The sequence below is a fragment of the Neoarius graeffei genome, chromosome 9 (assembly GCF_027579695.1).
Source record: "Neoarius graeffei isolate fNeoGra1 chromosome 9, fNeoGra1.pri, whole genome shotgun sequence".
In the NCBI taxonomy this organism is placed as follows: domain Eukaryota; kingdom Metazoa; phylum Chordata; class Actinopteri; order Siluriformes; family Ariidae; genus Neoarius; species Neoarius graeffei.
Window position 1 is genome coordinate 66,730,003 of NC_083577.1, and position 22,945 is coordinate 66,752,947.

A 22,945-nucleotide genomic window follows, 5' to 3' on the forward strand; every position below is an offset into this window, starting at 1 on the left:
AATGAAGTACTGGAGGTTTACTGCAAGAAGAGAGGAAAAGGGTGGATCTGTTGTTTTTTTTTTAAGTTTTTTACCCTATTACTAGCTGTCAAAGTTATTTTACTTCCTACGCCTGTTAACAATATTAACGTGGTAAGATTGCATGAAGATAGCATAGTGGAGGCCTCTGTGTTCTGCCTGCCGGAGCAGTGGGTCACTACAATAGATAGTAGAAGACTGTTTCTACTGCTGTCTGACTTTGGCTCAAAATGTACAAGTGTGTCGGGTTTATCACTTTTTACACAAATCGTGGGGTGATTTTTAGTGTGTTTCATCAACCTTTCCTGAAGTTAATTTCTGACTATGCCCCAAGAGATGGTAACGTCGATACGCTTGAACCATTCAGACAAAATGAATCAATTACTTTGAGCCGAATCAAAGTTTTGAAACAGGTTTTGGACATGACCTACTAGAATAAGCAAACAGTATTAGGATGGTTAAAATGTGTCATTTCCAAATGCATGATCCAGTACTGCTAACAATAAAGCTGACAGTCCAAATATACATAGTGTGTTCCTTATAATCAGGAATCAGTATAAATAATTCCTCTCAGGTCAAAACACAGGTTGCAATTCCAAATAAGTCTCTCTCTCTCTCTCTCTCTCTCACTCACACACTCTCACACACACACACACACACACACACACACACTAACAAATGGTACCGACCTGTCAAACTAACAAGATCAGTGAACCAATATTGTATAAGCTTTTGTTATTTGGACACAAACACAAGTGGTTTTACTGTGAAATATACCACTTGTATTTTTCATACAAGCTACATCCGGGACATGGAGATCCAAAATCATGATATAAATCTCTATATGTCACTCGTGAGGAAATCGATGAATTGTTTTGATAAATTTGGGTACTTTTTGTTTGTGAATGTGTCTATTTAATAAAAAGAAAATCATATGTTGGCTTGGCGGCACGGTGGTGTAGTGGTTAGCGCTGTCGCCTCACAGCAAGAAGGTCCTGGGTTCGAGCCCCGGGGCCGGCGAGGGCCCTTCTGTGCGGAGTTTGCATGTTCTCCCCATGTCCGCGTGGGTTTCATCCGGGTGCTCTGGTTTCCCCCACAGTCCAAAGACATGCAGGTTAGGTTAACTGGTGACTCTAAATTGACCGTAGGTGTGAGTGTGAATGGTTGTCTGTGTCTATGTGTCAGCCCTGTGATGACCTGGCGACTTGTCCAGGGTGTACCCCGCCTTTCGCCCATAGTCAGCTGGGATAGGCTCCAGCTTGCCTGCGACCCTGTAGAAGGATAAAGCGGCTAGAGATAATGAGATGAGATATGTTGGCTTGAAGATACGAAATTTATCTTCTCGTGCTGAAAAACTCGCATTTTTCATATGAAATACATCACAGATCTGAGTGACATATTTTCCGATATTTCACTCAGATGATGTCACTCCCAGTGTTTTCCCACTGCCTAGATGCACATGGTCAAAATGGCAAACCAGTTCAAAATTAAAATTCTTTTAAGAAACTTGCGTTTGTTTGTTTTTTGTGGATATGGCCATATAATATAAAGAACATTACATGGTGGTGTGAAGGTACGAAGTTTATCTTCTCACGTTGAGAATATTTTCACTCGTTTGCTTCGCTCGCTCATGATATGTACATTCATTACTCGAAGATAAACTTCATATCTTCATGCAACCATGTAATATCATCCATTTATTTTCTGCTTTTTGACATTTGTGTCAAAATTAATGTCATGTAATGACAAGTAACTTACTCCCAAACAGTTACTGAGTTCATTTTTCAGCCAAAGAAGACCAGCATGCTGTTTGAGATAGAACTTTATCAAATGTAAGATATACAGTACTGTGCAAGTCTTAGGCACCCTATTTTTTTCATACAAACTTTGTTATAGATTTCTATTTTATGACTTCTACATTATCGAGTCAGTACAAAAACATTTTAGAGTCCAAATGTTTGTTTTCCAGCAGAAAATTAAATGTTACAGGGGAAAAAAAGTTTGTATCTGAGCAGCATATTACATAAGAGAGCACTTTTCAGATTAAAAAAGAAAACAGAATGAAGGCTGCTGGGTTTTGGTGCAAAATGAAGAAGCGAGTGTGACAGTCAAAGTGTCCAGAAGAACTGCAGCTGGTTCTGTAAGATGCTCAGTAAAACCTACAGCTCATTTCCTTATAAAACTGCACTCGTACATGAGACTACTATTTATTTTTTTTAAGCAAAGGGTCGTCTCACACCAAATATTGACTTTGTTTCATTTATTATGGCTTACTGCTGTTTATAGCATCTTTTTAATGTTGAAACATTTTCGTTTCATTATTTTTAAGCCACTTTCGATCTACAGCATTTCTTTACATGTGCCTAAGACTTTTGCACACAGTAGTGTATATAACGGGACAGGACTCCATACTCTTTTTGAGCATGAGCATGCCTTTTCAAATATATACAGGATTAAGGCACACATAGCTGGAATAAGCATATTCAAACAGCAAGGGCATAAGTAATTCTCATTGAGGTATTCACTGGAAGCTGTGTTCAGTTTGTGAGACTGCAGAGAGTGTACGCTTTGAACTGTTTCAAAACCTTTGCTTCAAGAACAAGCGTTGAAATAGAATCAAGACATTCAAGACTGCGCTGCTCATGTCTACCATTGCTACCGTATATGGCACCCATGTCTTTGGTTTCTCTGGGGGTTTTTTTCTCCATTTTTCCTACTTTTTTTTTCCAGTCTGAATTATCATGTTATGTTTTCTTCTAACTGCGTTTTGACCACAGCTTTGGACTGTGACTCTGATTATTGGATTTCCTCTCATTAACTTGCAGTTTAGCTAACTACTGACCAATTTCAGGACATAGCCATGGATAGATGAACTTACCATTGGAGAGTTTTTCTGCTTCTGATGAGGCTGGATGAAGTTTTGGTACAGCTGCATCCCAAACTGCACACATTACAACACATATAACCATGTTAGAGTAATGTTATAGAGTTAAAGAAAGATCCACTGAGCAGGGAGTGACTATAGGACATTATCTGGGCACATTCTACTCTGAGAAGCTCCTCCTCTCAAATGGCTTAGTTTTAGATATACTCCATAAAGACTATCCCCGTGTCCAAAATCGCTCATTCATTCACCACTCCCTACTCCCTATATAGGGAATTACTGTATAGAGGACTATATAGTGAGCTCATTGGTAAAATGAAAAAATGCTTGTTGACACCAGTCCGTTGCGCTGGTATTTGCGTCAGTACTGTCGCAAAATTAAAAGTTGCCAGATCAGTCGGCTGGTGGGTTTTCAAAATAATAAACACATGCATGTATTTTTGTGGCAAATACAAATTATACCAAGCGTATTTCCCAAATTAATCAATACAAAGTACCTGCATCTTCCAGTTTTTTTAAATCAAGGCTGAATACTTTCTTCTTTGCCGCTGCCTTTTATTAAATCAAATTTGAGACTTAATTTGATTTCTTTCAGCGTGACCGCAATGCATAATGGGATATATTGCTTTGGTTAGTGACTATCGTTGTACACTACATTTTGTGATGCATTGTGGGATACTTTGAGTGCACTATACAGGGTGTAAATAATCCTCACTAAGGTTTCGGACAGCACTACAAAATGGCGTCCCCACTATATAGTGCCCTATATAGTGAGTAGGGAGCAATTTCAGACACAGGGTATGTCTCATTTAGATAAAGACTGTGAGAGACCAAGATAAAAAGAGAGAGGAAGGAACAAAGAGAATGCCAGAGAGTGACGAAGAGAGTTTTCACCTTGAAGAGGCGCATAGCTGTGATCCAGCAGGTTCTGGTCTGCTCAACATCTGCACACAGCAGTTTGAGGTCCCGAGCTGAGCTTGACTTACTCGGCTGCACACCGAATCACACAGACACATTTTCTTGTCATATTCTTCATCATTTTATGATAGTCACATTTTATAATATCTCCACGACCTAAGATCATTTTTGGCGTCTCAAGGCACTAAAATGATGGTGCGAGATAAGACACCAGACACTGTGTTTGATTACAGCTTTATATAACACCCATTAAACAATGAGGCACAGACAAATGGGACACTTAATTAGGGTTATTATATCATAAAGCTAACTATGCACAGATGGTATGTGTAATAGAATTCAACATCAACATTGCACAATCGAAGATGTGAAACTTGTGTGTTTGTGGATTTAGCTGGGTGTGTTGTAAAGAAACGTTCGCAAATACCTTTATGCAGAACCCGTAGTCTGTGGGAGCGCCGTGTGTTTTTCTGGCTGATAACAACGTGTAGACATCGCTGTCACAAAACTCTGCAACAAACTGCAGATGTCTGGGTTCCTTACACGTGAGGAAGAAACACAGAGAGAAACCTCTCAACACATCAGTTGAGTTTTAATGCAAAAAATATGTGTGCGATGGTGATTATGTGGAGATGATGAGGGGGTGGGTGGGTGTCCTAAATTCCTTCGGCCCCATCCCTGAGCTCCAACGCTAAGCCTGCCATAGCAGGGGGATGACTGTAAACATGTTAGCTATGTCCAGCATCTAGCACACTGTCAGGACATATGCTAAATGAATGAAGGGTGTACTAAAACGTGTCAAGCCTGGCTAGTTTGTACGAATTGGGGAGTGCTTGGAGGTCAAAAAGTATGCAGCAAAGAGGAGAAGAATGAAGCTAGGAATTTTCAAAAAGACCATATAAGAAGAATTTAGAAAAAAAAAATCACAGCAGAAGGTAAATATGAATAGCCTAATAATGGTTTAAAAACAAATTTGATGATGAAGGCCTACTTTTGAAGCACAAGAAGCACAGCTCAGGCTATCGTGATTTAACTCTGTTATTCTAAGACATTACAGTGAAGAAGCTGAGAGAGCAGCGACAGGGTTTAACGCGTAGGAGGACATTAAGACTGTGGCTTACGTTGCAGTAGTAGGACTAAAATTACTGGACCAGTTAAAATGATGTGGATTTAGTTTGAGGGTTCATCTAAGCTCCATTTAAAAGATGTGGATTAAGCATTCAGTGTTTGGAAACACTCTCAAGGACTTTGCAATGTTATGATTAAAATCAAGGGCAAAACTCAGACAATGTAAGATGCTTATATAGCAATCTCTTCTGTTTCAAATGGGGCTACCCTCTCAATTACAACCAGGGTGTAATATGTACAAGAGAAGATAGACGCATACATGTTGCAATGCCAACAGCTTTATCTTAACAACAGCGAAAGGGAGCCAAGTGAAAAGAAGAGAATGAGAGACCGGGAGGAAAGAAAGAAAGCCTTTCCCAAGCAAAGCAACACAAAGCAAGCCTTTGTCTCATTTTGTCTATGTGCTACACTATTCTAATTTCCAACAGCCAATAACAGACACAGACACACAAAAGAGACAGAGATTGACAGACCTGTGGACAGAAAAAAAGAGAAAGGAATGCTACACGGGCAAAAACCAACAAGCTTTAATATGTGTAGCAGGAATATGTTAAAAGACGTGGAGTAGACGCAGAGCGGCTTTGTGCAACCCGGCAGTATTAGTTAGTAGAGAGCGGGCTCCTCTTACACGCCTAACAACAACTCTTTGTTGTAAAAAAAAAAAAATGAAAAAGGGAAGGAGGGCAGCACTGCTTGGCATGGCACATTGCAGGTATAAGCTTCACCTGTGGTGAGTGGGAAGGGTTCAGACACTGGCACAGTCCCAGGATCTGCCACACACAATCCTACCTGACCAGTTCTGGCCAGCCGAGGGCCACAATGGCGTGCTGTTCGATCTAACCGTCACATCTAACAGCAGGACTGCGGGAGATTAGTGCTTGAATGAGGGTGCTTTGAAACGATCTGTAGCAAGCTAATCAAACCAAGCTCTGTCCGTCACTTATATTTGTCTCAGACTGGATAAGCTAGGAGTGATTTGAGTAAGTAAGGCTACTTGCCTCTAGAGTCTAAGCGGTAAGATCAAGTGGTGCAATTCATGATTAGGACTAAGAGCTGCAGGTATTATTATATACTTTTATAGAACTGAACACGTTCAATCCACTCATACTTAGATACTGTATGTATTTCAGGGTCATGTGAAAGAGAGACAAAGCGATCACTGTATAAAATTACAGGTCATGCAATGGATTAATGACTTTTTTTTTAATTACCTTTGATGTGCCCTTATTGGAAAAATACAGCCCAGACCTTCTCAACACAAAATAGAACTTCTTCCAGGACTTCCTGCCTTGCTCTTTTGAGTAGAGGAAGCCATGGATTTCAGGACATGTGCTGGAGTTGAGAAATGTCTAAGAGCACACAGACACAAACAGTGCCACTCAGACATCTTTCAATGTGACAGTCCTTCACGTAATAGTAAAATTATTAAAAAAAAAAAAAAATGCATAGATCTCATTTTCAAATTTCCTGTGTTAATCCCTTAAACTTCTAGACTTTTTTTCAGTTTGCACTCTGAAATCTAACTTTCCTATAAGCTTCACTCTATTTACTGAACAATCTATTGGTGATTCCAAAATTGGAGTGCCATTTAACTCTTGTAACTGTTAAAAAATAAGTAATAAAACTTTATTTTTCAACAATGAATCTAAGACAGCATGCATTTAACCATTAAAAAATATATATATAATTTTTTACAAGGTGGCATTTTTAACAATGACTGTATTTTGCTATTAAATGAGTAAAAGGGTTGTGGGTTTTTATTATTAATCATTATTTATTTATTTATTTTTAGAATTAGCAAACAAAATGTGGATAACTAGCGTTCATGCTTATGGCATGAGGACATTAAGGATATTCTAATGGATTACATAAAATTAATTATTTAAATTACTTAAAATTGACTTCATTAGTCAGACAGCAGAACTGAAATAAAGGAGATAAAATGTGAGATTGTACTTTTCCTCTTGCCATGATCTTCAGGAAATTTAAATAATGCAACTTCCTGTTGAACTGTGATAAATATTTCATGGGCTGAATATATTTAGGTAACGGGCTTAAGTGAATATTATGGGACACTAAAATGTACAATGGTTCTTAAGCTATAATGGATGACTCATGGAAATGGATGCTTCAACCATAAGATGTTAAATGGATTCACACATTACTGTGAAAATCATATTTTTGAAGTAGTCTAATGGGGTTAGGACAGGCACAAACTGTTTTCTAATGCTGCTATCTGAAGGTAGATTTTGTTTAAATTTATTAACGTTCCAAGTTATTTATCTGAAACATGTGCATAGGTTATTGTGAAGGACATTTATGTTTAAAATATATTTTACCTTTACTTTACCTACATGTTGATAAATATATCGTGGGGTGCATACGAGGGCAAGTCAAAAAGTTCTAAGACAAATTGAAAAAAATCTTTAATCATGAAAATAACAAAACTATTTCTCTACATATCCTCCATTTAAGTCTAAACACTTCTGCAAGCGGTGTTTCCGTCGGAGAATTCCTTCTTTGTAGAATTCTGGGGGATGTCTTTCACACCTTTTGAAATGATAACATCTGTCTTAGAACTTTCTGACTTACCCTCGTATTAGTGGGCACCCTAATCATGGAATTACCCTTATAATATTTACAGAATAATATGCTTTAAGATAAATAACAATAATATTTTGGAACTTGAAGGTGTTAAAATCGAGATGTGGGAACAATGAGACTGCTGAAAGTTGATACCTGGATAAGCTGTGAGTGGTTCATGAGGCCATTGGCTTCACTCGATATAGACACCATGTTTTCTGGAAAAAAATCCTGTTAACATGAGGAAAACATCTTACTAAAGATTAGTAAAGACTCTGAAGGAGTAACAGACTCGAAAGATTTGCATGGCCTGTGTCCTAAAACTTGAGTCACCTCTATAACTCATCCTAAAACTCTCTCCTAAACCTTTCTGGAAGGAATAATCCTCTCTAAGTCGACTGATCAAAGGCAGATGCAAGTCAAACACAGCTGTAAAAAGTCCATGCCTCTCTTTAAACTCGAGAGAAGCCCTTTAAACAAATCACTACTAATAAGACTGGTAATTGACTCGAGTCTCTGGTTGTCCAGAGAAGCGCAGGCCTCAAAGGCCTGACGATTGGGATATCAGAGTGGATATAAATTGCTTATTTTGTGCAGGGATTATAAAATTAGAAAGAAACCTTGTGTTGCATTTCTGCTACTCTGCCAGTCTGTTATACATTACACCTAGACAGCACATACTGCCTTTTTTTTTGTGTGTGTAAGAACAATGCACACAACAAACACACCACACACCAGAGGTTTCTTGAAGAATTCATATTTGGCATAATTCTTCCTGAAATACAGGCGGCTGTCTGAGTCCATGCCCCAGTTAGACTGTACTTCCAAGACTGATTCATGGTCTTCTATGATTCTTTCTGAAAGCAATACAAGAAAAGACACAGTGAAGAATAAAGGGAAAAGAAAAATACACTTATGTACATTTGCATACTTATCTCTCTCTTTCTCTCTACACTCACGCACACACACTTCAATAAAGTAAATTATTATGAGAGCACTGTATTTTATGAGCACCTTCACTGTTTAGATTTTGACATAGTCCAACCATCAGCTAATGTGGGCTTGAAAAATAAATTTTTAACAAAGTTTTTCCTTTCTTTTTTTTTTTTAAATCCTTTGTCAATGAGTAATCTTTGATTATAATGAGTGTGAAGTGCAGGGAGTCAGGGGAAGCTGACTGAGTCCACTGCATTGCTTCACTTCATCATTAAACATTATTCAGTTATTTGAAATCCAAACGAATGGTTAACGAATGAATGGAAAGCGGCTATTTAAAGCAAGCCATCTGGAAGAGTGGAAATGATGATGATATTCAAGACTAATTAATTCCCATAGCATAAGTGCAATCAGGGCTGGCGAGCCTCATCAAAATGCACTGGCATCCTGGGTGTTTCTCTGGGTATCTGTGATCTCCTGCTGTGAGGCACAGGGTATTTCTACTCTTCGCTGATCTGTGGACGGGTAAAAGCTTCTGCCAGTAGCAGGCTGTGGAATGTCTGATCAGCATTTTATGCATTCTGGAGAGCTTGTGTTGGAATGTACTTGTAGCACTTGCAGAAAGTATTAAGAGAATGACAATCATGCAAGACCTAAAGTAAGATGGAGTGCTTGAGCTGTTACTAGGGACACATGAATCCATCATTCTGCCCAGCTTTTTTTTATCACAAAACCATATGAGCTCAAGCAGTCTTTTTTTTTTTTAAATAGGTACATATTGTTTCATTAATACGCTATGCAAGATTTAATATTTATTGTAAATCTGTTTAATACTGTCTTAGAAACCCAGGCATTTAAAAAAGCCTATGACTCATGCAACAATAAATCAGAATGCAATACAATTTTGTATCCAAAACACTGTTATGGATCATAACATCATTATTGTGAAACTGATTTGACAAAATGTAACAAATTTCCCAGTGATGTCTAGAGTTATTGACTCTTACACTTCATTTAAGCTTCATGTTGTTTTCAATAAGATATCACTATCTAGCAGCACAAAGCCTAACAGCAGTCAGCATGGTTCATTTGGCTTATTGTGTATTTTCCAGTGTCCTTTACATCTTAAACATCTGCCACTGATGTGCACCCTGATAAACTTTCCCTTTTATCCCCTCCTCATTATACTATCACTGTTATATTTACACTTTTTGTGTATCAATTAGGTAAATCATATCGCTTAATTCCTTCACTTTGTCTCAGATAATTTTTCCTCTATTAGTATCCTAGTATTGCTCAAGTTTCAAATTTGACTTATTTCTCATATATCTCTAATATTTAGTATTAAAGGAACAGTCCACCGTATTTCCATAATGAAATATGCTCTTATCTGAATTGAGACGAGCTGCTCCGTACCTCTCCGAGCTTTGCGCGACCTCCCAGTCAGTCAGATGCAGTCAGACGCGCTGTCACTCCTGTTAGCAATGTAGCTAGGCTCAGTATGGCCAACGGTATTTTTTGGGGCTGTAGTTAGATGCGACCAAACTCTTCCGCGTTTTTCCTGTTTACATAGGTTTATATGACCAGTGATATGAAACAAGTTCAGTTACACAAATTGAAACGTAGCGATTTTCTATGCTATGGAAAGTCCGCACTATAATGACAGGCGTACTAACACTTTCTGCGCGCTTCGGCAGCGCACTGATATCTGAGCTCCGTATCAATGCGCTGCCGAAGCGCGCAGAAGGTGTTAGTACGCCTGTCGTTATAGTGCGGACTTTCCATAGCATAGAAAATCGCTACGTTTCAATTTGTGTAACTGAACTTGTTTCATATCACTGGTCATATAAACCTATGTAAACAGGAAAAACGCGGAAGAGTTTGGTCGCATCTAACTACAGCCCCAAAAAATACCATTGGCCATGCTGAGCCTAGCTACATTGCTAACAGGAGTGACAGCGCGTCTGACTGACTGGGAGGTCGCGCAAAGCTTGGATAGGTACGGAGCAGCTCGTCTCAATTCAGATAAGAGCATATTTCATTATGGAAATACGGTGGACTGTTCCTTTAAGGGTTTTTTTTTTCTTTTTTTTTTTTGTATTTCAGGCTAGGAAATTCTTATATCTTTTATACTTAGTATTACAAGTTTTAACAATTAGTATTTAGGATTTTTAATATTAGTAGAGTCTGTATATTTAGCTTTTATATCAGGTGAAGAGCCATATTTGTGGAAACTCTGATATTAAACTATTATTATTATTATTATTACACATTTAACCAGCAAGTTTTCCAGTTTCCCTAAAGTAATACCTGTTTATTACATTAGTAGCATGAGCTAGTTTGTTTGTTTGCAGCCAGAGTCCTCAGCCATACTAAACACTCGGCACACATTACCCCTATCCTCCAGAACCTCCACTGGCTCCCTGTTCTAGATCGCATTCAGTCTAAACTTATTCTGTTTACATTTAAAGCACTCCATAGCTACACTCCTCAATATCTAATAGAATTACTTCAACCCTACTGTCCCATTCACAGTCTCGGATCATCTTCTGGCCTGTTGTCTGTCCACAAATTTAAATTATCCACCATGGGTTCCAGGGCATTTAGGGTTGCAGCCCCCAAGCTGTGGAATTCTCTCCCTCAGTGTCTTTGGGATTGTTCATCTCTTCCCAGATTCAAGACTCGTCTCAAATCTTATCTCTTCTTTCTCTCTGCTATTCCTGTTCTCCTGATCACTGACTGGTCTATCTTTTTCAATGCTTTGAGCTGGTCTGTTATCATTATGCTCATGGAAATTGTCATTTTGTTTTTTCCTTTTCTGGGTCTCCTATCTGTTATGTTATGTTTTCTTTTGGTTGATTCGTTTCCCTTTCTATAGTGCCATTATTCTGTAAAGTGTCTTTGGATTGGTGAAAGGCGATATATATAAATTAAACTACGCTGTTAGAAAAAGGGGTGCAGTAGGAGTCCATTTCTGTCCCCCCAAGGTACAATCTACACTAATGTACCCCCTAAGGCTCATTACTGGACTTCAAGGTAACTATGTGTACCTTTTTAAGGCCAAAAAGTTACATATATGTTCCCTAGCAGTATTTAAAGGGTACAAATAAATACCTTAGAGGGTACTGCCCCAGTGACAAGCCGTTGTACCCCTAAAGGTACAATAATGTACTTTATTTTCTGAGAGTGTACTTGTTGTTGCCATAATTTGAACGGTTAGGCCTGTATTGCGCACATATTGGAATGACAAATTAGTGAAAGAACCAACATGAAGAATGGGGACATTATCATCCTGGAAGAGACCACTCCCATCAGAAAAGAAATGTTTCATCAGAAGATGAAGGTTATCGGTCAGAAGAACTTTGTATTAAGTGACCCTTCCCTCAAAGTGAAGCTTACACCCCCAACAGCATAACAGTGGCACTGTTTTTTCCTTTGTCACCCTACTGCATGAATTTATTTTGGCAGTTCTTTTATAAATTATTTCTATTTAGACCTTTGGTTCAGCAATAGAGCAAGTGAGGATATTCTTGTCTCATTGGTTAAAAATACTACAGGCAAGCAGCATTGCTAAGGGCTGACATGACAAACCATCAGGAAATGCACTCAGCATTTAATTGTTCCATGTGCATTATATGAAGACAAGTCCCGCTGTTTAGGTCATTCGCTCTCCAATTATTGTCCACCACTAATAGAAATATCATGCATCAGAAACTAAATAATTTAATCTAAACTACCTTTTAAATCAGATTCCTTTAGGTAAAAGCCTGTTAGCCACAACTGGGCTCATTATGGCACTAATCATACATTAATGGTACAAATTACATTAGCAGGTCTTAGGGTCAATGATTTAAAAAAAAAAAAGAGAGATAGGTTTCAAGAAACATGCTGTTTCAATGACGGCATTCAATCAGGTCAGTAAGTGCTAGTTAAGGCTCAGCGACTTCAATAAAAATATACCCAGGAAAGGAGGAAAAGGACAGAAGAAATGTGTAATCATTATGAAGCAGCAGAAATGATAGCTGCATAATGGGGGTACATTGAGGAAAGAAATACATGGACTGAATAAGAGGATGGAAGGAACAGATGGTTGAATTATGCAATGGTGTGAAGAAATGTGTTGAGGAATATTCCTGAGTGGAAGGTAGCCTACACCAGCAGAAGTCACTGCCAGTGATGTTAACCACTTCCTGCCCATTGGAACTGAATATTACTTTTATTTGGAAGAAACACCATGCCTCTTCTTAGCTAGATTATTCTGCACTCCCCCACGAACATTTCTTATTCCGAACCCTACTTGTAACACTCATTCATTATTCCTTCCAAAATCCATTTATCTCACCAATCAATCATTCTCACGGTTTACAGACTTCACTGTTCCTCCGTCTTGACTTTCTGATGATATCCATTTCTCAGTTATTCCAAGTATCATGAACATGACTAGCTTCCCCCCAGGTTTCACAGTCATGCTCACCTTCCCTTCTTCTACTCTTATTTCACTGTCACCTCTGTATCAGCCAAAGATGAACTTGATGAGTTTGAAATTCTCTTCACTGTGTCAAACTCTTCTGCTTTGCCATGTAAATACTGAAGGAAGAGCACATATTTGAGCTCCCTGCTCCTCTTGGCTCCAGTCCTCCCTCTATAATCAACCATTCCTGAATTCACTTCAGTTTGTAACCGCAAGAGTAGTCCAAAAACGTAAACCATGTACAAATGGACACAGCTTTTTCCTATCCATTTAACTCCGAAACCATGCCATGTGATGAACTGGCATGCCAATCAGGGTGTATTCCTTCCTCGTGCCCAGTATAAATGCAAATGTAGAGCCTTAATCTCCAGTCAATTAAAATGTCCTTTAAAATGTAATTATGTAAAAACTGAAGTTTCTGAGAAAGCTCAAAGTTGAAACATTCTCTTCCAAGCTAATACATCCTGTCTGTTCACTATCTGTTTTTTCTCTGTGATGGATTTTTATACCCAACTATCTTCTTGTATTATTTCTGTTCTCCATAACTCCTACACTTCCCACTTACATCTTCATGAATGAGGGTTCATCCTTATAGCACAAAGCCGAAGCTGTTCAGTACAGAGCTCTGCTGAGTTCTTTTGCCTTTCAACATTTTGCTACTCAAATCACAATCGATTAATTGAAGGTAAGGTCTGCACTCTCAGACACTACATTAAACCTTTATTGTTCGCTTCAGGCTCAAAAAGCATTAACCCCATAAAGCATGCTTATCCTCCTGCCTGCCACAAAAGGGGGGGGGATTTTATAGGAGGTTTTCTGCTTGGGCAAGTTTTCTCAGATGCGTCGTCAGTCTTGCAGTATGAGATACCGTCTGAGGATGGTGGTTTCCCATTGTCTGTTAAGCAATGAGTATTGTCTGACATGTTAGAGATAGGGGGTTTGCAGCCTATGTGCGGCAGCATAAATTGCATAAAATGACATTTTGTCGAGTGTTGAGAGAGAATCTCAAGACCGATCTCTAACTGTAATGCCATCTTTAAATTAGTACGATTTGATCACCAACAGTAAAATCCTGGAATGTGAGTGGTTTTCTGACATTGCATGATTTGGATAATTTCAATGCATTGCTCCATTGCATTCAAGATTCAAGAACGTGATATAACATATGAAGAAAAATATCTTCCTGATTGGTTTAAAAACAAGGACAGTGTCTGTGGTGCTTTACATGGCAGATCTGTTTAGACTTTAACTCTGAAACAGATTAGGCCTAGTTGCAAAAATAGCCGATGACGTCATAAAGTGGGATTCAAAGCGCAATCACTACTGATAGTGTTTTGTTCAAGACTAGATAAAATCGGTCTCCAAAAGACCAACACTTGGAATTCCACATCATGTGACTAAATCAGACGACTTAGAGCTAGGCACAAAGAGGCTATATTTCTTGTAGTGGGTTCTGTTACATTACAGTTATAGCCAAAGGGTGATGGTGCACGAAAGCCAGAATATCAAGACTCGTAAAACAAAGCATGAAACAGTGATACCATTATGCTCCATTAAAGATAAATTAGTTTTCAGGCATTATCGGGGCACATATGGATGCACTTACCAATACCCAGATGAGCAAGGTGCTCAATCAACGTCCAGCTGTGGTCATCGATGCAGTGGTTCTTCAGAATGAACAGCTGGCAGATATCCCGGGCAGTGATGTCACTGGGGACCTCCACGGCTCGACTGCTGTTGTCCTCGCTGTATACTTTGATCACCTTCCACACATGAACCCATTCATTAGCCAGTGAAAAAAGTTTTCAGACTGAGTCATTTTGTAGTGATTGGGAAACCATATGAAATTTGATCTACAATTATGACTACTGATCCAGATAAGGAGTCAAAAATGACAGAAGAAACATAACATATGAACCTAATACTCAATTATATGCCTTTTTATATGTCTTTTGTGCAAGGGCAGAGAATTGTGTCATTAATGGAGCTCATTTGATACCACAAGCTACCTCACACCTCACGCCCTCCACACTCAACACCCCATTCATTTCGAATGACAGTGAAGCAGTGAGAACCAGGCCAGCAAACTGGGAGCAGATCATGAATGTTCCCTTTCACTTGCTTCACAGTTCCTAGTCTCGCACTCTCCAAAAGGAACACCAGAACAAGCAGGGCGTATTATCGCCAAATCGGAGTCCCTTCGGTCCAGATTAAGTTTAGAACAGCTATCAATGATAGCTCAAATTATCCCTTACAGAAAGAGAGGAGTGTTTTAGCCCCTTCTGCAAGGCATCAACCACAAACACACATATGCATGCAGAAAAACACATCAGAAAATCTGTATTTTAGCATAACTTACCCCCGTATTAGATGGCAAGCAGAGCTGTGATTTGGGGCTAGCTCTGCAGTTTAGGTAAGGCTGAGTACACAGCATTGTAGGAGCAGGATTTTAGGTGAAACATAGAAACATGCATGTACTGAGGGAGCAGCAGCTCTCTCCTACTATTTTTTTCTCTCGCTGTCTCTCTTGTTCTCCTCCTCCTGTCCCTTACTCTCTCCTCTCTGTCTTTCCCAGACGTTCTCCTTCCTCTCTCTCTCTCTCTCTCTCTCTCTGCAGCTGAACTGAAATGAGGTAATTAAGAGAACAGGCTCCGAGATTCAGTACTTCCTGCCTCTCCTGCTGTATGTCACCCAAACTCTGCCCAATCACCTGCCATCTCTCACTAACTGCAGCCTCCAGGGGTAAGCCCTGCCCACCCCATACCAGGACAAGCTCCGCCCACCCCTCACCACCACCAGAGAGGGGAGTAGAGAAGGATAGTGCAGAGAGAAGGGAGCTAGGAAAAAGGAGGTGGAGTGGAGAAGGGATAGAAGAAAAAAAAAAAAGTCACAAGGCTCGCTTCACCTAGCTTTTCCCATGGCCAAGATCAACCCTATCCCCTGCCCTGTCTATAATGCCCAGCATGGGAGTTGCACCCGTTATGACCATGTTGCTTAAATGTAATTTTAGTTTAGGTCAACTTTGTGCAAAGTTATAAAAAGGTGGTTTGGGAAAGATGGGGGGGAAGGGAAGTAAAGTAAGGAGAGGGGTCAAGAGACATGAGACAAAATGTCAGGAGAGAAAGCATGGTGGATGGGTGGGAGGGGGAGAGAGAGACTATTGTCCCGGTGTTAGTTTGTCCAATCAAGGCTCAGTTAAAGGCTGTTTATTATTTATACTCATAGTAATATCAGTCTACAGGGTGATGAGGTGACAACGAATAGATCACATACACAATTCATGCTTATGACAAAAACACACAGATGTGCTGCCGTTGTCGCTCTGATATTCTTAACTTTCACAAAAAAAAAAAAGAGTCCCTTCATTTTACTAATCGGCAGTGATCGACAATTTCATGTCCAGATTGAACTTGTGCATATAGTAGTTCTCGATGCGATAATGCCATCTAGCAAACCTTTGAAGGGCGCAAACATTTAATGTGTCCTACACATCCCATAGTCTAAAATACAACAAAAGAGAAAAATGGCACCAACACAGAAGGAAACACGGATCAGTTTGTGCACAAACGCCTTAAGATCTTATTTCTGACAATAAACAGATTGTGTAGTCACAGAACATTAGGCCTATTATCTCCAATGATTATGTAATTATTTTATTCCCTCCAGTCTTACAGATCATTTGAAGCTACAAAACACTAACATTGTCAGTATCTTTGGTGGAGCAGTGATTTGTAGTCACTCCATCATTGAGAGCTCATGACTTTGAATCTTGGCGAAGCCAAAACCAGCTGTGACTGAGAGTTGAAGAGAACCTGCTCTCAGAGTGGGAGGAATGGCCTTCCCTTCTGCCCGTTAATCAGAGCCAATCGACAGCATCTGTTACAGCCTGTAATCGGGCTTGGGAATGTGATGTCTTGATGCAGTGAGCCATCATTTTGACAGGGTTAGTCAGTCATCTAATCAGATAGCGAGCGTAACTAGTGTTTGAGTCACTATAATAAGAAGATATTGTTGTGCTATAAACTGCCACAGCAGCACCCATAAGAGTAATCATTAAAAAAAAAAAATCGTCAATGGACTACGATTATACTGATTGCCTATGTGGAGGGGAAACAAGGGAAGCAATGTTTCTGCTTATATACTCATTTCAACTGTCATTAATGAAATCGCTGTGGAGAACAATTATGGCACTGTAACTATAACATTAGCTTATAGAGGCAGTGCAGATCATTCCACTCTCTTGAGGAGTTCACATGCCTCCATGCCAAGACAAATTTTATCCATACAACTTTGCTATGCATTCCTCTCGAGTTTGTTGCAATGCATCCCCATCTCCTTCATTTCAAGCACGAGTCAAAAAAAATAAAAAAAGAAGTCACAATTAAACTGAAGTTTCTTTCAGCTCTTACAGCGCCTGGGAATGTGCTTGTAGCATGTAAATAAAGAATTAACCTCAAAAATGTATTAATCTCATAATACAGCACAACATGCCGTCTCTTCCCAAGCCCTATATAGAATAATATAATGAACTCTCCCATCTAAAACAGGCTGAACTACTATATCTTGGTAATTCTGTGATGTACGCCATTACAAAAATATTTACGGCATGGTAGTGCAGTGGTTAGCACTGTTGCCTCACAGCAAGAAGGTTCTGAGTTCAAGCCCAGCAGCTGACGGGGGCTTTTCTGTGTGGAGTGGAGAAAGCTCCGGTTTCCCCCACAGTTCAAAGACATGTGGTTAGGTTAACATGGGGCGGCTTTGGGGTAAAGTGCCCTTGAGCAAGGTACCTAACCCCCAACTGCTCCCTGGGCACTGTAGCATAGCTGCCCACTGCTCGGGGTACATGTGTGTGTTCACTGCTTCAGATGGGTTAAATGCAGAGGACAAATTTCACTGTGTTTGAGTGTGCATGTGACAAATAAAGGCTTCTTCTTCTTACTGCCCCTTTCGGAGTTAACAAACATCTGACACTTGAGTCAACCGAATTATTAAGGCAGCTACTTGTTTTGGACACACCATTGAGATTGTAAAAATTATTTTTGCAAAAGTGAAGATCCTTTTTACCGTGAGCTGGCCTAGTGGTTAGCATGTCTGCCTCTTGACTGGGAGATCATGAGTTCTACTCACGGTTGGGTCATACCAAAGACCGTCATAAAAATGGTACCTACTGCCATCTGGCAAGGCATGCTGCAATACAGATATGAGTGGGGAGTCAAACTCTTGCGGTTACCAAAGGACCAGCCCCCCATTGTAACCCTAGCTATATAATAGGTGAGAGGCCAAGGGCTATAGAAGTGGAGATCAGTGCTACCCAATGTGCCTTAAGGGCCTGATTAGTACTGGGATGGGAGACTGACTGGGAAGACCAGGTCCTGGCATGGGAGGGACTTTAACTTTTTTTTTTGAAGATCCTTTTTGAAGTGATCTTACTTACTTACTTACTTGCTTACTTACTTATTTAAGATCATACTTTTTGAAGTGATCACCTTAGGACTTTACATCACAGGTCTAAACCAGCATCAACTGCTACTCATGTTCCTTTACCAAAGTAAAGTGAAATCTGCAAGGCACTAGAAAGTGTTAGCACCCACCAATCCTCACCCCTTGTCTCTAAATCGAGCCTTATCACTAAATAGAATTTACTTTTTAAACACTAAGTGTTTAGAAACACCAACAGACAAGGTGTCTTTGGATTTATACAACTGCAATTCCTTCAGAGTCTGGCAAAGATTCTAATCAGTGCTGACTTGATCAAAACCCAAAAGTGCCTTTACTTCCTGCACAGCCACCACTGCTACAGGGGTGTTGTCTTGCATTGGGATCAGACAGAGCTGCAAACATGGCACTTCCAAACATCTAGTCCATAGACCAAATTTACACTGCATTAAATCATGACGCTCCTCTCCTCTTTAGTGTCACAGGAAGCATCCGTACAGTTAAAACAGCTTCCATGACATGATTACAGGGTGTCTCAAAAAAATGTACTCACACTTTAACTGTCCCTAACATGCTGCCTTTTTTGTGTTGCAGGTGTAATTAATTAATCACAGCATGGCAGGAAATTATCGCACCAAACCAAGAACAATTGATGCATTGAAATTGGAAATTGAAAGACAATGTCGCGATATTCCTAATGACCTGTTTCATGACGTTTGCGAATCCCTTGGTGCGCGTTATCAGCATTGTCTGGACAATAATGGTCATCAATTTGAACATTTGCGAACATGATTCTTCGATTACATTTGTCTTCTGTATTCGAAGCTATTCCATTTCACTCTATGTTCATAAATAAAGGTTTTCTCGTCATTCAAAGTGTGAGTACATTTTTTTGAGACACCCTGTATTTTACAAGTGGTTATTTGGGGTGCATCGTTGCAAACTGGTAAAACAGTGAGTTTCTGATTATGACAGAAAGAGCAGTCCTTTCATGAGCCGGGATCAAACCTAGTTTTGAAGTTGTAGTTGTCTACTGTGCACTTTCTCGATACTGTATATGGGGAACTCCAATGGCCATTTCTCCCTCACTGAGAACACGCACATCTGTGGCCACGGTTCACTCTTCTTTGATTAGATACTTAAATATACATGCAGCACTGTGCAGAGGCTCAGCTTTCTCACTGTGTCCTTATTTGGCATCCCTGAGTGAGCTGTCCTCTCAATTTTGAGGACAGATGAAGGAGAAAAAAACAAAAACTAAAAAAGAAACAGTCCAAAAATGTACTCAAATGCTGCTTGTTAGAGAACATGTGTCTGGTGTAACGCTGAGATGTTTTGACGAAGACTTAATTTTATATGACATTTGTAGTTTGTGATTTTTAATTTCTTTTTTTTTCATGCAACTTTAGGCCTTTAGGATTTAGGGGCTTGCGTGCATGCGAGAGAGAGAGAGAGAGAGAGAGAGAGAGAGAGAGAGAGAAAATCAGAGTGCAGATAGAACATCTGTAAGGCCAGTGCAAGCTTTGCTGAGTGCTATCACTTGGCACAAAGACCTGAATTCGGTAGTGTCTATACTCTCTCTCTCTCTCTCTCTCTCTCTCTCATGTACACACACACAGGGCTTCAGATTATTTTTTTACATATAACTTTGATCAAGTTTGTATTTGTTTCCTAAATTCTCTCTTTTTTTTCCAATTTTCTTTTAGTTCAACAACCTCATGAATTACTCATATCACTCATTCTGTCTCTTTTTTTCTCTCTCATTCTTTCAAGAGTGTTGGCTAGTCGCTCTCCACGTTAAAATGTATTACAAATTCTATCTAAGATGAATTCATTTTCTGTTTATCGATTTAGTAGCTAACAAATGTAAAAGTATGTCTACAGTCTGTTTCCTTTCTACTGAAAGGTAAATGAGAATGAAAGTTGGGCACAAGTCAGGTCTGGGGTTTTGTTTGCTCCTTATTCACCTCGAACTCATACACGTCAAGCACAAATGGAGGCACACATGCAGAGCTCCGTCAGCTGCTCCATTCAGCATATTCTAAAACCTGAGAGGATAGAGGAAGTCTCCAAGTCAAGCGTTAAAAAGTGTGTGTATAATGGGTGTCTGGCTCTCCATGTGCAGAGATAAGCTTTGAAGCAGAGCATGACTAGGGAGAGTAGAACACTGAGAGACTGTCTCCCTCCGGCTATCGCTCAGTTAAACAAGGAAATAAGATTAGCAGTAACCTGATTACACCCATGACAGCTTTATGCACCAACTGTCCACATCTCATCGTACAATCTAATTAAAGAACTGCATTGATGAAAATTTTGTTCTTTCTTTCCAGTTCCTAATTAGGTCCCGTGGAGGTATTGCTGTTTTACAAACCTTTTATAAATGTATTTATTAAGAGGGAATCTTGCCGAAGGGGTGTATAGTGCCTTAACAAAACACAAACACTGCACAAGCTTTCCATTCTTCAGAGAACAGTGGAATAAAAGAGCCATATCTTTCATGGTGTTTTCTTTTTTCTTCAGAAAAACAAGCCTGTCTCACTTCTCCTGATGGACACTGGTGCATTATTTAATATCATCTGTCCATTTTGTGAAAGGGAATTTTAGAACCAAAATATTTTCAGTGGTAATCATTCAGCGAGTGATGTATCTGTGAAGAAACCCAAGCACATTCTTTTCTATTTTTTCTTTCAAATGGATAAAATATTCTATTCAGCTTCTTGAGATGAATGTGATAGAGGACAAACTTTTTGTGTCCTGAAAGTTCTGTGTTTTCCAACTTGAACCTGACTGTATACCGAAAGTAAGAGATGGTTTGGAGAATGAATGAATGAATTTGCATGTTCAGATCAGTTTCAAAATTGACATCTTTTATCGATTTATTATTATTTTATTTATTTATTTACTTACTTACATTCTGGGGCGGCACGGTGGTGTAGTGGTTAGTGCTGTCGCCTCACAGCAAGAAGGTCCTGGGTTCGAGCCCCGGGGCCGGCAAGGGCCTTTCTGTGTGGAGTTTGCATGTTGTCCGCGTGGGTTTCCTCCGGGTGCTCCGGTTTCCCCCAAAGACATGCAGGTTAGGTTAACTGGTGACTCTAAATTGACCGTAGGTGTGAATGGTTGTCTGTGTCTATGTGTCAGCCCTGTGATGACCTGGCGACCTATCCAGGGTGTACCCCGCCTTTTGCCCGTAGTCAGCTGGGATAGGCTCCAGCTTGCCTGCGACCCTGTAGAACAGGATAAAGCGGCTAGAGATAATGAAATGAGATGAGATGAGAGATGAGACTTACTTACATTCTAAGCATGAGGAAAGTAAGCCTGAGAATTTAAGGGGTTACAAATTGAAAACATGTTGTTACTTAAAGTGGTAGAATTGGCATTTAACCCTGCACACTGCAGAACTGTGTGTACAGTGGTGCTTGAAAGTTTGTGAACCCTTTAGAATTTTCTATATTTCTGCATAAATATGACCTAAAATATCATCAGATTTTCATACAAGTCCTAAAAGTAGATAAAGAGAACCCAGTTAAACAAATGAGACAAAAATATTATACTTGATCATTTATTTATTGAGGAAAATGATCCAATATTACATATCTGTGAGTGGCAAAAGTATGTGAACCTTTGCTTTCAGTATCTGGTGTGACCCCCTTGTGCAGCAATAACTGCAACTAAATGTTTCCGGTAACTGCTGATCAGTCCTGCACACCGCCTTGGAGAGATTTTAGCCCATTCCTCTGTACAGAACAGCTTCAACTCTGGGATGTTGGTGGGTTTCCTCACATGAACTGCTCGCTTCAGGTCCTTCCACAACAATTTGATTGGATTAAGGTCAGGACTTTGACTTGGCCATTCCAAAACATTAACTTTATTATTCTTTAACCATTCTTTGGTAGAACGACTTGTGTGCTTAGGGTCATTGTCTTGCTGCATGACCCACCTTCTCTTGAGGTTCAGTTCATGGACAGATGTCCTGACATTTTCCTTTAGAATTCGCTGGTATAATTCAGAATTCATTGTTCCATTAATGATGTCAAGCCGTCCTGGCCCAGATGCAGCAAAACAGGCCCAAACCATGATACTACCACCACCATGTTTCACAGGTGGGATAAGGTTCTTATGCTGGAATGCAGTGTTTTCCTTTCTCCAAACATAACGCTTCTCATTTAAACCAAAAAGTTCTATTTTGGTCTCATCCGTCCACAAAACATTTTCCCCATAGCCTTCTGGCTTGTCCATGTGATCTTTAGCAAACTGCAGATGAGCAGCAATGTTCTTTTTGGAGAGCAGTGGCTTTCTCCTTGCAACCCTGCCATGCACACCATTGTTGTTCAGTGTTCTCCTGATGGTGGACTCATGAACATTAACATTAGCCAATGTGAGAGAGGCCTTCAGTTGCTTAGAAGTTACCCTGGGGTCCTTTGTCACCTCACAGACTATTACAGGCCTTGCTCTTGGAGTGATCTTTGTTGGTCGACCACTCCTGGGAGGGGTAACAATGGTCTTGAATTTCCTCCATTTGTACACAATTTGTCTGACTGTGGATTGGTGGAGTCCAAACTCTTTAGAGATGG

At 39.8% G+C, this 22,945-nt stretch overlaps 1 protein-coding gene across 5 annotated transcripts in view; it reads right to left on the reverse strand.

Annotated features, from left to right (window-relative positions):
- The window catches only part of grb14 (growth factor receptor-bound protein 14), a 102,885-nt gene that overhangs the window by 19,746 nt on the left and 60,194 nt on the right, over positions 1 to 22,945 (reverse strand). For 3 of the 5 annotated variants that reach the window (XM_060930125.1, XM_060930128.1, XM_060930126.1), the window contains 7 exons: positions 14,545 to 14,701; positions 8,267 to 8,388; positions 7,688 to 7,762; positions 6,160 to 6,297; positions 4,248 to 4,358; positions 3,797 to 3,892; positions 2,897 to 2,959 (listed from right to left, as the gene is read on the reverse strand). In XM_060930125.1, coding sequence (XP_060786108.1) covers positions 2,897 to 2,959; positions 3,797 to 3,892; positions 4,248 to 4,358; positions 6,160 to 6,297; positions 7,688 to 7,762; positions 8,267 to 8,388; positions 14,545 to 14,701 — 762 coding nt within the window. Of the gene's footprint in view, positions 1 to 2,896; positions 2,960 to 3,796; positions 3,893 to 4,247; positions 4,359 to 6,159; positions 6,298 to 7,687; positions 7,763 to 8,266; positions 8,389 to 14,544; positions 14,702 to 15,297; positions 15,516 to 22,945 lie in introns of those variants that run through there. The other 2 variants (XM_060930129.1, XM_060930127.1) reach the window with 2 other exon arrangements.